The 13890-nt window shown below is 41.6% G+C and overlaps 2 protein-coding genes across 2 annotated transcripts in view; one reads left to right on the top strand and one right to left on the bottom strand.

Annotated features, from left to right (window-relative positions):
- Window positions 1-13890, bottom strand: part of LOC134817710 (exportin-1-like) — a 91412-nt gene that overhangs the window by 27778 nt on the left and 49744 nt on the right. The window contains exons 5-18 of the mRNA XM_063826949.1: window positions 11923-11967; window positions 10845-10960; window positions 10503-10669; window positions 10164-10289; window positions 9424-9607; window positions 9017-9164; window positions 8701-8796; window positions 8393-8549; window positions 8123-8264; window positions 7893-8006; window positions 7478-7628; window positions 7195-7272; window positions 6131-6232; window positions 5781-5957 (exon numbers count right to left, since the gene is read on the bottom strand). Coding sequence (XP_063683019.1) covers window positions 5781-5957; window positions 6131-6232; window positions 7195-7272; window positions 7478-7628; window positions 7893-8006; window positions 8123-8264; window positions 8393-8549; window positions 8701-8796; window positions 9017-9164; window positions 9424-9607; window positions 10164-10289; window positions 10503-10669; window positions 10845-10960; window positions 11923-11967 — 1803 coding nt within the window. The remainder of the gene's footprint in view (window positions 1-5780; window positions 5958-6130; window positions 6233-7194; window positions 7273-7477; window positions 7629-7892; window positions 8007-8122; window positions 8265-8392; window positions 8550-8700; window positions 8797-9016; window positions 9165-9423; window positions 9608-10163; window positions 10290-10502; window positions 10670-10844; window positions 10961-11922; window positions 11968-13890) is intronic.
- The window catches only part of LOC134817721 (radial spoke head 1 homolog), a 41755-nt gene continuing 41525 nt past the window's right edge, over window positions 13661-13890 (top strand). Inside the window, exon 1 of the mRNA XM_063826965.1 lies at window positions 13661-13670. The gene's annotated coding sequence lies outside the window, so the exon portion shown is untranslated. The remainder of the gene's footprint in view (window positions 13671-13890) is intronic.

The raw sequence follows: 13890 nt of genomic DNA on the forward strand, positions 1-13890 counted from the left end.
CCCTTCTTGTTTACCATCGGCTCATATATCCACTGGTTGTTGGATTTGAGTCTGAGAGCTCCTTTTTCAATTATTCGCCTAAGGGCCAAGATCTGTTCACGAGTGCCCCTTCCAGGACGGAAACCATTCTGGTTGTACCGTAAGCGAGGTTCAATATAAGTTCTGATACGATTGAGAAGCAGCATGTTGTAGATCTTGGTGGCAACAGGAAGGATGGATATGCCTCTGCTGTTTTCAGGACAGAACCTTTTAGCACCTTTCGGTATAGGGAGAATCGCGGTGACAAGCAGTTCTTCCGGGGCTTTACCAGTGGCCAACATGTTGTTGAACAAGGAGAGTAACGTGGTGTTCAAGTCAACACACTTGTAAAGAAGCGAAGGTATGCCGTCGTGACCATACGTGTCCTTTGTCTGCTTAAGGGCTGTTGTTAGTTCATCTGCTGTGAATGGTGACGTCAGAATAGGGAGCTCTGGTTCAGAAACATCAATGCTGTCCATTCTGATGCTGTTCATTCTGGTGGAGTCAGCAGGGTTGTAGAGCAGTTTGCTGTAGTGGTCAGTCCACGCCTTTGATCGTTCTGCCTTGTTTCTATATCCAGGTAGAGGTGACATAGATTTAGGTTTACGATCTGTCAGATCATTAGTTAGTTTCCACGCGATACCGGAACTGTTTGACTTGGTCTGCCATGGTGCAAACCCTGGGTTGTTTGTGGGTTGCGGCATGAACAATTGATCAACCTGGTCGATTTGGTTGTTCACAAACTGTTCTTGTATACTCGTCTCGACCTCTCTGACTTTGAGGGTGGCGTCACGCAGGGCTTTAGTAGCGGCTCCTGTCTTCCTTTTGTGACTATCCTTCAAAGCAGCATCTCGTGCCTTGACAGCTGCCAGGTACTCAGGGTTGAACGAAATCTGGGCCGTTAGGCTCGTCTTCTTCCTTTTAGAAAGAACCTTTTCAGCTGTGTCGTTGATAGCACTTATCATGTTGGTGTAAATGTGCTGATTTTGTAGGATCAGGTCTTCCGACTCACTTTCAAGGTCCATTAAGGCGTTGAACCTGTTCTGGAGCTGAAGTAGGAAGACATTCAACAGTGGTGTATCACTCTTTAACCTTTCCCAGTCATACTTAATAACCTTAGGCCGGGTGATGTTGGCCCTTATTGACAGTTTGATGGTCGCTGTAAGAATCCGATGGTCAGATTGAACTGAAGGGTTGACGTATGACTCACAGTTTTTAAGAGAGTTCTGCCAATTAGAACGAATGAGGATGTGGTCATTCTGATGCAGTTGACCATTTGGTGCAGTCCAAGTCACTTTTTTGGAAGCTTTCTTCTAAACTTCAACCCGCCGATAGTAAATGTGTTTTCTTGGGCAAAGTCTAGGAGATGCTGTCCATTTCGGTTTGTACACTCATAGTATGCGTTGTTGTTGCAGGTGTATTTACCCAGATGAGCGTTCAGGTCGCCAGCTATAACTACTACGTCATGGGGTAGAAAGGAACGTACACAAGTAGATAGCTCTTCATGGAACTGCTCAATTTCCAGATCTGTAGAAACGTTTGTAGGGGAGTGACAGGTTACTAGATGAGTGTGTACATCACCAGTAAAGGAAACGGACATGATACTGTCGGAAAAGATGTTGTGGTCAATGTAGCAGCGTTGGGCCCAAGGAGAAAGGAGGAAGCCTAGACCTAGGATGGTTCTACTTTTAGGGGGAGGAGAAGCCAAGAGGAACTTGTAGCCATCGCGCATTATGCAAGTAGACTTCTTAATGCGGTGTCCTTGTAGCGCTATCACTGGGATGTTGAATGTTTTAGCTTTACATACACGCTCCCACTGTTTCCATTCTTCAGTGAGAGATCTAACATTGTAGGTAGAAAGATAAAAGGACTCTGAGATTTTTTTGTTTATTTTTGGTTTTTTGTTGGTCTTTCTTTTAGCACAGATACCATCAGCTGTATCTCTCTCAGGAGGGTTTAAAGGTGTAGCGTCATCATGAGCTGTGCTATCAGAAAGAGAGTTAGGGGCTCGAACCCTAGTGCTTAAGTTGTCTAGCTCGATGTAATATAGATAAGCGGGTGCGTGGCAAAAAACTTTGCGAGTACCAAGGTATTGCTAGAGGTTGGTAGGCCACTAGCATCATATCCATGTTCGTAAGCAACGGAAAATGACTGAGGATTAATCTGAGGGTCTGCAGCCACACACAGACAGAAAGGAAGGGAAGGTGGTAGAAGGGTACTGGTTAATGTGCCTCAGAACACAGGACCGGGGTCATCGAGCTGTGAGGAGGTTCTGACAGCAGGGTTGAACTAGAAACTGTGACATCAACAGAGTTCTGGTAAGAGTAAGGAGTGTAATATAACACTCAAAAGTGTTACAGAACACAGTAAACAGTAAGATAGGCTACACTGACTGCACTAAAACATATCACAGAACACAGTAAACAGTAAGATAGGCTACACTGACTGCACTAAACATATCACAGAACACAGTAAACAGTAAGATAGGCTACACTGACTGCACTAAAACATATCACAGAACACAGTAAACAGTAAGATAGGCTACACTGACTACACTAAACATATCACAGAACACAGTAAACAGTAAGGTAGGCTACACTGACTGCACTAAACATATCACAGAACACAGTAAACAGTAAGATAGGCTACACTGACTGCACTAAACATATCACAAAACACAGTAAACAGTAAGATAGGCTACACTGACTGCACTAAACATATCACAGAACACAGTAAACAGTAAGATAGGCTACACTGACTGCACTAAAACATATCACAGAACACAGTAAACAGTAAGATAGGCTACACTGACTGCACTAAACATATCACAGAACACAGTAAACAGTAAGGTAGGCTACACTGACTGCACTAAACATATCACAGAACACAGTAAACAGTAAGATAGGCTACACTGACTGCACTAAAACATATCACAGAACACAGTAAACAGTAAGATAGGCTACACTGACTGCACTAAACATATCACAGAACACAGTAAACAGTAAGATAGGCTACACTGACTGCACTAAAACATATCACAGAACACAGTAAACAGTAAGATAGGCTACACTGACTGCACTAAACATATCACAGAACACAGTAAACAGTAAGGTAGGCTACACTGACTGCACTAAACATATCACAGAACACAGTAAACAGTAAGGTAGGCTACACTGACTGCACTAAACATATCACAGAACACAGTAAACAGTAAGGTAGGCTACACTGACTACACTAAAACATATCACAGAACACAGTAAACAGTAAGATAGGCTACACTGACTGCACTAAAACATATCACAGAACACAGTAAACAGTAAGGTAGGCTACACTGACTGCACTAAAACATATCACAGAACACAGTAAACAGTAAGGTAGGCTACACTGACTGCACTAAAACATATCACAGAACACAGTAAACAGTAAGATAGGCTACACTGACTGCACTAAAACATATCACAAAACACAGTAAACAGTAAGATAGGCTACACTGACTGCACTAAACATATCACAGAACACAGTAAACAGTAAGATAGGCTACACTGACTGCACTAAAACATATCACAAAACACAGTAAACAGTAAGATAGGCTACACTGACTGCACTAAAACATATCACAGAACACAGTAAACAGTAAGATAGGCTACACTGACTGCACTAAAACATATCACAGAACACAGTAAACAGTAAGGTAGGCTACACTGACTGCACTAAAACATATCACAGAACACAGTAAACAGTAAGATAGGCTACACTGACTGCACTAAAACATATCACAGAACACAGTAAACAGTAAGATAGGCTACACTGACTGCACTAAACATATCACAGAACACAGTAAACAGTAAGATAGGCTACACTGACTGCACTAAACATATCACAGAACACAGTAAACAGTAAGATAGGCTACACTGACTGCACTAAAACATATCACAGAACACAGTAAAGAGTAAGATATGCTACACTGACTGCACTAAAACATATCACAGAACACAGTAAACAGTAAGGTAGGCTACACTGACTGCACTAAAACATATCACAGAACACAGTAAAGAGTAAGATATGCTACACTGACTGCACTAAAACATATCACAGAACACAGTAAACAGTAAGATAGGCTACACTGACTGCACTAAAACATATCACAGAACACAGTAAACAGTAAGATAGGCTACACTGACTGCACTAAAACATATCACAGAACACAGTAAACAGTAAGATAGGCTACACTGACTGCACTAAAACATATCACAGAACACAGTAAACAGTAAGGTAGGCTACACTGACTGCACTAAAACATATCTTGGTAAACTATAGGTAAAAATATAATATTAATCATAAGCTAAAATGTACTAATCTTTGTATTCTAAATGGGGAAAAAAAAGAAACATTGTCAGTCAGTCGAGAAAATTGTCAGTCAGGCTATATGGCAGCTTTGTAGATGTTGTATGCTAGTAGTGGTCCCAGGCTTGCGACTGGAATTGCGGTGTTAAATCGATTTAATGGTATACCAACGATCCACCTCCCACTTGTTGTTTGGTACTTAGCATTAATAGTGTTAGCTATCACAGAACACAGTAAACAGTAAGATAGGCTACACTGACTGCACTAAAACATATCGCAGAACACAGTAAACAGTAAGATAGGCTACACTGACTACACTAAAACATATCACAGATTACACAAGACGATAGAAATATGACACCACCGAAACGAGTGCGAGAGAGAGAGAGGAAGAGAGAGAGAGAGAGAGGGAGGGAGAGAGTTGACATCATTTTATTAGATAAAGTTCTGTGTAACCGTGTGTGTACATGATTGGTGACGTCACCACGACAGAAACAGATGAGGGTAACTTTCAGACAGTGTCTCCAATTTCCTACTTAATTATGATTATTATTACGATGATATCATGTATAAGGCCGTTTTAATTTGGAGAGATTATATTAATGTTTTACAACGCAATTTTCTCGTATAATTTGATTTATTTACCGTTGGCAAGTAATCCGTTTACAAGGTTAGAAAGTTAATATAATCTTTTATAAAATTATAACATGTTTTTAACGGTACGTATTATTTTACAATTCACATTGTAGTAGTAGGCAGTGGGCAGTGGGCAGTAGTCAGTAGGCAGTGGGCAGTAGGCAGTAGGCAGTAGTCAGTAGGCAGTAGGCAGTAGGCAGTAGGCAGTAGGCAGTAGGCAGTGGGCAGTGGGCAGTAGTCAGTAGGCACCTTATTGTACGTCACTTTGAAGGTGATAATTAATTTACTAGTGAGCTGTAAACATAGTGGCACTTAAGTTCTGCTACTATAGTACTTAACTTCTGCTACTACCCAGATTACTGGAGTCAGTGTATTTTCCTAAGTTTGGCTTTTCTCAAAGTCTGTACAAACTCCAAGGCATGAATTCACCACCAGATAAAACGAGAGATACACTGATTGAAGCTGAGGATCTTGCAAGCTTACAGATGGAACAAACAAACAACAACTACTGTGAATTATTGACATTAGAAAAGGGAAATATACTTAATTAAAGAACATCATCATCTAGCGTGCAAATGTAATTCCGTCCTAAAACATGTTAAACCATCCCAACTGTTTAACATGTTTTTTTTTTATTTAGGTTTAGGGTTAAGGTATGGGTTGCGAATCAACCTAACCGTAACCCTAACGCAGGGTACAAGTCCCATGCTGACGAGTCCCTTCTGTGTAACCATGGTAATTGGTAACATTTCATAAAGCTATAATAAGACATATAATCTGACCTGGTAAACATTGAGCATGTCCAGGTATATCCTCCCCAGCTGGGTGACGAAGGGGTGTCCTATTGCCTGGCAAGCGCGCACGTTAGTTTTCAGGATGTTCCCCAGCTGTTTAACACACTCCGGGTCCTTGAGTGTCTCAACGTTGTGTGTTGCGTTGTTTATTATCCTGTCCCACACCTGCAGAGGGGCGGTCAGAGGGCGGTTACACTGGTTAGTGGGGGAGACACTGATAAGTGGGGGAGACAACCCCAACACCACTTTCTTTTTTAGTTTTTATTGATAAAAATAAATATTGAAATCGCTATTCACTGATTACGTAACATGGTGCCTATCACTACTATACCATGTACCTGATTGGGAAGTGACATGCACTTCTCAATGAGTCTCTCCTGTACCACGGTGTCAGCTTGTGCTTGTATCATGTACCCTACTGCCTCGTAGAACGTGTGTACCTGGTAGAGGGGGACACTGGTTAGAGGGGGACACTGGTTAGAGGGGGACACTGGTTAGAGGGGGACACTGGTTAGAGGGGGACACTGGTTAGAGGGGGACACTGGTTAGAGGGGGACACTGGTTAGAGGGGGACACTGGTTAGAGGGGGACACTGGTTAGAGGGGGACACTGGTTAGAGGGGGACACTGGTTAGAGGGGGACACTGGTTAGAGGGGGACACTGGTTAGAGGGGGACACCAGGGACAAAAGGATTTCGCGATTATTTTGGCCAAAAATCGCGGTACCGCGAAATTTAACAGGCTATACATTAAACTATAGATAAAATTTGTCGCAGAGAATGGGAAATTTCGCGATTTCGTACATGCCGCGAAATCCTTTTGTCCCTGGGGGACACTGGTTAGAGGGGGACACTGGTTAGAGGGGGACACTGGTTAGAGGGGGACACTGGTTAGAGGGGGACACTGGTTAGAGGGGGACACTGGATAGAGGGGGACACTGGTTAGAGGGGGACACTGGTTAGAGGGGGACACTGGTTAGAGGGGGACACTGGTTAGAGGGGGACACTCATGGTAAGAGGGGGACACTGGTTAGAGGGGGACACTGGTTAGAGGGGGACACTGGTTAGAGGGGGACACTGGTTAGAGGGGGACACTGGTTAGAGGGGGACACTGGTTAGAGGGGGACACTGGTTAGAGGGGGACACTGGTTAGAGGGGGACACTGGTTAGAGGGGGACACTGGTTAGAGGGGGACACTCATGGTAAGAGGGGGACACTGGTTAGAGGGGGACACTGGTTAGAGGGGGACACTGGTTAGAGGGGGACACTGGTTAGAGGGGGACACTGGTTAGAGGGGGACACTGGTTAGAGGGGATTATTATTACACATCACCTCACAAAGCAATAACAACGTTTGAAAACAGAGCAAATTCGAGATATTTGATAGCAGCTACTAGTGAGATACCTGGTGAGGCTGCAGATCACAGATAATAGCGTTTATTCCGTTCAGGATCTCCTCAATAAAAGGCATTACTTCAGCCACCTGGGATAGTTTAGTGTAAGTAACTAACTAGTCCACTAACCAGTACGTACTAACTACTACAGTACTACTTTACCTTTAAATAAGTTAGTTGATAAACACCAGTACAATCTCCTGTTAATCTCTCTGAGGTGGATTCACAGGTAAAATTTTCAAATCTCGAATTGGTTTACAATCTAGTGCTAGTAGTTGGAATCTAGTGACAAACCTGTACAGTGACAAAGTGACGTTTGCACTTCTGAGCTATCTTGATGAAAGTGTCGCAGGCCATATCCTGAACACCGTCGTGTGTTTCGTGCATAAACTCAAACAGTTTGTTTACTACAGTCTTCAGGAACTTCCAGTGCTGTCTCAGAAATCTGGAAACATTCGGAGTTAAGAGAATTTCATAATATTACATATAAGTGAGGTTAATCTCAGCTACAAGTGAGGTTAATCTCAGCTACAAGGGAGGTTAATCTCAGCTACAAGTGAGGTTAATCTCAGCTACAAGTGAGGTTAATCTCAGCTACAATTGAGGTTAATCTCAGCTACAAGTGAGGTTAATCTCAGCTACAAGTGAGGTTAATCTCAGCTACAAGTGAGGTTAATCTCAACTACAAGTGATAACAAGGTTTGTTTACCTGGGGTATTGTCCGACAATGTACATAATGTTACTCGCAATAATAGCTTTATTATCCTTCCCTCGCTTCATCTCGCACAGCCCAAGCAGCTCTTTTATCACAGTTACCAAAAACCTGAACAAGTCTTCACTAACTCAGATTTACTAACCCATCCTCGTGTACTTTAATTCAATAATTAGCAGAATTAAAGAAAATTATCCAAGCTAAATGTAGAAGGTTTAAGATCTGACCTTTTCTCATCCTCCTCGTGCATTGCCCCACTGATGGACCCTATAGCCCAACACAATGTGTTCAGGTTCTTCCAGCTCCACTCTGTCCCGTTTACTTGGTTGTGCAACTTCTGAGTCATGATGTGCTCTGTATCTGCGTAATCTGGACGAGGGATAGGTTAGTTGAGAAGGGGGGGGCAGGTTAGTTAAGGGGCAGGTTAGTTAAGGGGGGGGGGGGTCACAATTCTGAATAAAAAGCACTGGAGAGATAAAGATAAAAGAGGCACCCACCAAGATGGGTGAGATAAACGAGAGTCTCCCTCATGGTCTTATAGAGACTGATAGCGTCAGTGTCCTTCATGAACTCCCTCACTACCTCCCCCTGGTCGTTCTCCACTACCAACACTTCCTCCGGCTTAGCCATGTGCGATATCAGTACCACCCGAACCTAGGTTATTATCTATCAACCTCATTAACTAGGATTCTTAATTCACAAATTTAATACAAGTTTCAAAAAGGTTCTCCATTTTCAATTTGACCATAACGATCTGTTAACTATAAATCTAAAATCTTCCATTGTGAAAAACATGATTATAAACCTTGCTTAGAACAGCTAAATATAGTTGTCTGCGAGGAGGTATGGAGTTATTGTTTGACAGCAGTGGGTAACTCATCGGATTGGAACTGTAAGGGCTCTGAAATAAGAAGGTTCAGTTACAATAACCAATCATCTCTTAACTATACCTTTAGTGTAGTTAAGGACACAATTATCAGAAAAAGGTAGTTAAGTTATTGAATTTTATCACGTTTGTTTTCTGTAGACGACTCGGTGAGAATATTAGGAATTTGTAACTTAAATAGATACACCCTTGTGTCTGAAGGTGGGGCCTATAACTCTGTCTGTTAAGAACTCACCTCTCTATAAAGATCACTAGCGAGGCTGTTCCAATATTCCAGAGATATTTTGAATATTTCCTTCTCCTCTACCTCAGAGATGAGTACCAGATAGTGGAGTGCTTCAAGTAGAGACGAATGCAAATCGTCCTTACCCTCTATGTATTGCCTGAAGGGATCAGTAATCTGTGACCAGTGTGACCAGTGTACGACAGAAACTGCCAAATGGGATACGCTTCATACCGTATTCTTATTACGGTCAACCAATCAAAATACACGTAAAAATCAACCGAATCATTACCGGACTACTTTTAATCGATTCAAAGGTAAAAAATACGTTTAGCAAAAGCCATCTCTTGTTATTATCAGATATCTCAAGTCACAACCGCCACTTCTAAATGGTTTCACAACAGAAGTAGTATAAATACCCGTGCTCCTTCAAGATGGTAGAAATGAACAGCGCCATGTTCTGTATAAAGTTTTGTTCGTCATCCCGACCTGACTTGTAAGCCTCCCGAAGGTTCGTCGTTAAGGGCAACATCGTCTTTATTTGGTTCATCGTCAGATTGAACAGCTCGCAAAACTGGGACTCGTGGGCCCGGGCGTCAATGCCTGATTAAAAAGGAGTGTTATGTGTGCCCCTGATAAACAAGCAAAGTGTGACCTAGTCCCTGATGAACCCTCGCAACAAGACAACACTGACTGAGTAACATTACGAGTGTGATCTAATCTAGAAAACGGCGGACGTTACTGTGTAGCGTATAGTCAATACATGCTTGACAAAGAAATATCCATTAATAATGGCCCCGCCTCCACATCATACGCGGCTAGCGGCCTCACGGCTCACATAATGTGTACAATTTATCATACATTACACACCTTGTATGTGACCCCTGTACAAAGTGTACAAAGTGTACAAAGTGTACAAAGTGTACAAAGTGTACAAAGTGTACAAAGTGTACAAAGTGTACAAAGTGTACAAAGTGTACAAAGTGTACAAAGTGTACAAAGTGTACAAAGTGTACAAAGTGTACAAAGTATACAAAGTGTACAAAGTGTACAATGTGTACAAAGTGTACAAAGAGTAGAAAGTGTTTACTGATTTTAATTACACAGTTGTACTCAACACTTTTACCAATCTGGTCTGTTCTGTGTCTTATCTAGTTACCTGCTATTTCGGTGAGGCATTTCAGAGTAATATTCCTAAAGTCAGGTACGCTAAGGAATTTGAAGGTGAGTTGAGTTATCAGCTTTGTCTCGAATATGTAGCCAAGTGGTATCCAGTTTAAAAACCCTGAGAGAATGGTTTTAATAGGATGAGTGGTGATAAGTTGTTAGTTTGCTCGGTGAATAAGAGGTTGGATCAGCGATTTGTTCTGTTTAACTAATAACTATTAAACAATTTTAATTTCGGCTCTTTTAATGTTTAAATCAACTACAGCAATCAAATTAACAAGTCAACAACTGTAAAAGAAACAAGGTTAAAACTGTAAAGAAGGAATAATACCTAAGAGAGTATTTAGGCAGGCCTGAACAAGTGGAACACTAGTTGAGTTATCTAGAACCAATGTGCACAAAGAAAACACTTCACTGAACTCATTACACATCGTGTCCTTCAGATGCTTCACTTTTGCTTGTGTCATTATTCCTTGGGAGAAGTCGAACACTTCCTCGCTGAAATGTTTGATGGAATAATTGATGAGATTATCAATTAATTAATTACAGGATTGGCCCTAAAAAACACTGCGAAAACCGGACGAATACTGGAGACAGGGTGCACCGTGGACTTACTTTCTATGCACACCACATTACAGCCGTAAATCATCAACATTAAATATTATACACATACCTCAGGAGTTTGAGAATGATCATGTTGTTCCGACAGAGGTTTTCGTTCGTTTTAGAAGATCCAACTATATCTGATATAAACGTTGGCCAATTTCGTGGCCATTCCTGTTTCACAATCTGGAAGGGAAGAACTTATTAGTATTTTAAAATAGAAATCGAGGGATGTAGCAAATCTCAGCTTATTAAAGAATAGAATAAAACAAAGGATTAGAGATGAGGTACGGTTTGCATGCTGTTTAAGATGACTATTCGTGATCGAATGAACCCGCCGAGTGCGCGCCAAACATGTGACGCGCGCGAAATAACGAATCACAATATGGTCGCTTTAGTAGTAATACTTGTTCCGCGCCAGCCGACAACAGTATGCAAAATAATTTTGAGCCAGAGGGACACGGTTTCTAAATTTTATCAAACTATTGTAAGTAATATTATCATGACGGAGCTATCTCCGATGGACTTATTTTTAGTTGGAGGTTTAACAAGAAATGGCAGAAAAGCTGAAGATCCATCGAAGTAATTTTTGGGGGCGAGGGGAGGGGGAGGGGGAGGGGGAGGGGGAGGGGGAGGGGGAGGGGGAGGGGGAGGGGGAGGGGGAGGGGGAGGGGGAGGGGGAGGGGGAGGGGGAGGGGGAGGGGGAGGGGGAGGGGGAGGGGGAGGGGGAGGGGGAGGTTGAGGGGGAGGGGGAGGGGGAGGGGAGGGGGAGGGGGGAGGGAGGGAGCCGGTTAGCAATCTCCGCAAGCCTGGTTGTAACGCAAAATTTTCACACGTCAATTCTCATGACGATTTTGGGCAAAATGAATTATAGTTACACAAGTAATGACAGAAAAAACGATGATAAAAATTCCGTGGAATCATCTACTAAACAAGTCAGCTATTCAAACCATCGTATACCTAACCAACTGTGACCAACTACAGTTGGTCTGTGGTCAACTTGAGTCCAAGCAGTAACCCTAGATATGTACAACAAAATGCATTGTAGAAAATGCATTGTAAGAATAACTTTCCTGTTACTGTTAACGACAAATGTAACACAATTGAAAATAAGTAATGTGTAACTTTAGGAGAAATCTAAAACCTACCTCAATCAGAACGATGTTGAGCTTGTTGAGGAACACCTTTTCTTTCTGAAATAAATTCTGTTATTTGGTATTATTAGGACTATATTGACGATGAAATATAAGTTAACTTGAGTCGCTCTTTTAGATCGCGTTAAAAGAACGGGTCAGTAACTGATGGTCTATATTATTATTATATAGATATAATAACAATAATTCATTGAAGTTTAATAAACCACTTTTAAGATAAAACTTACACTTAGCAGTGTTTAATCTAAACATACCAGAAAAGTAATTGAATAAGATAAGGACTGGTAACGTATGCTTGAAAATATATCGCTAAGTATAATGACATAAAATGATACTTATTATATATAAAAGTCGAACTCCAATATTGACCAAAATAAATTATCGATAAAGTTTTTCAAGTTCATGAAGGGGCAGCTTTAAATGATTCCAGTGATTGAGCCGATGAAATGGTATCAGGCAGACGATTGTAGATCTTTGGAGCCACCACAGAGAAGCTACGCTCACCAAACTTAGAGTTACAAAATGGTAAAATTAGTTTTAATGTGTGACCATGATGTGAGTACCTAAACATGTCCTGCAGATAAGTTGGTGCCAATCCTAGCAATGCCTTGTGAGACAGCAGTAAGATTTTGAAAACAATTCTGTGTATATACAGAATTCCAATGTTAATCACTCGCCCTAACAAAAGAATGCAAGTTATACCTACTACTATACGTCCTACTACTATACGTCCTACAGTAATAAAATAGCTATAACAAGTCTCAAGAATAATAGACATTGTTAATAGTTCACACCAGAGTACCTGAACTCCTTTTTTCCCCTCGATCAATTACAGCAGGGGATTTATCAACTTACGTAGTAATTCATCAGACTATTAAAAGTCAACCTAGGTTAGACTAGTAGTCAACCTTCACAACCTGAGCCACTTTAATATCCTCAATACAGACTAGTAGTCAACCTTCACAACCTGAGCCACTTTAATATCCTCGATACAGACTAGTAGTCAACCTTCACAACCTGAGCCACTTTAATATCCTCAATACAGACTAGTAGTCAACCTTCACAACCTGAGCCACTTTAGTATCCTCAATACAGACTAGTAGTCAACCTTCACAACCTGAGCCACTTTAATATCCTCAATACAGACTAGTAGTCAACCTTCACAACCTGAGCCACTTTAATATCCTCAATACAGACTAGTAGTCAACCTTCACAACCTGAGCCACTTTAATATCCTCAATACAGACTAGTAGTCAACCTTTATAACCTGAGCCACTTTAATATCCTCAATACAGACTAGTAGTCAACCTTCACAACCTGAGCCACTTTAATATCCTCAATACAGACTGGAACTGTTACCAGACCTTCAAATACCAGACAGCATATTATACTCTGTTATATTCGCCTTACACAAGAGCAGGAATGATAATCTCGTCTAAAATAAACCCTGGATGTTATAGAGGCTTATAAGTTATCATAGGCTAACATAGGCTAACATAAGCCAACGTAGGCTAACATAAGCTAACGTAAGGTTTTGGTTGGGGGGGGGGGGGGGGGCGGATTATCGTGAAGTACACGTATAGCAGCTGTACTACTCATGAAGTATTGTACACGTATGCACATTTAGGTGAATCGGTTCGATCAAGAAGTTGTTAGTTGGTTGGGCTGTGATTGTATCATGAGCATGAGTACCAAGCAAGCAGATATTTAAATTGACTAGATTTCCACTGGTAAATAATTTGGAAAATCATAGGCTGGCATAGTGCCGGGGCGGGCCGCGGGTATGATCCGCCAAACTCCGAGTCACATGCCTGGTGCTCTACCAATTGATTTACCGGCCCTATTCAGCTCAGGAATTTCTTGCAAGTCTATCAGTAAGCGATCGTGCTGTTATCTCATATCTGCTGCTATTAGTACACTACATTATATGCAGCTGGGATAGTCACTGCCATATATGAGTGT

Source organism: Bolinopsis microptera, chromosome 7 (genome assembly GCF_026151205.1).
Source record: "Bolinopsis microptera isolate Bmic1 chromosome 7, MBARI_Bmic_1.0, whole genome shotgun sequence".
Lineage (NCBI taxonomy): Eukaryota > Metazoa > Ctenophora > Tentaculata > Lobata > Bolinopsidae > Bolinopsis > Bolinopsis microptera.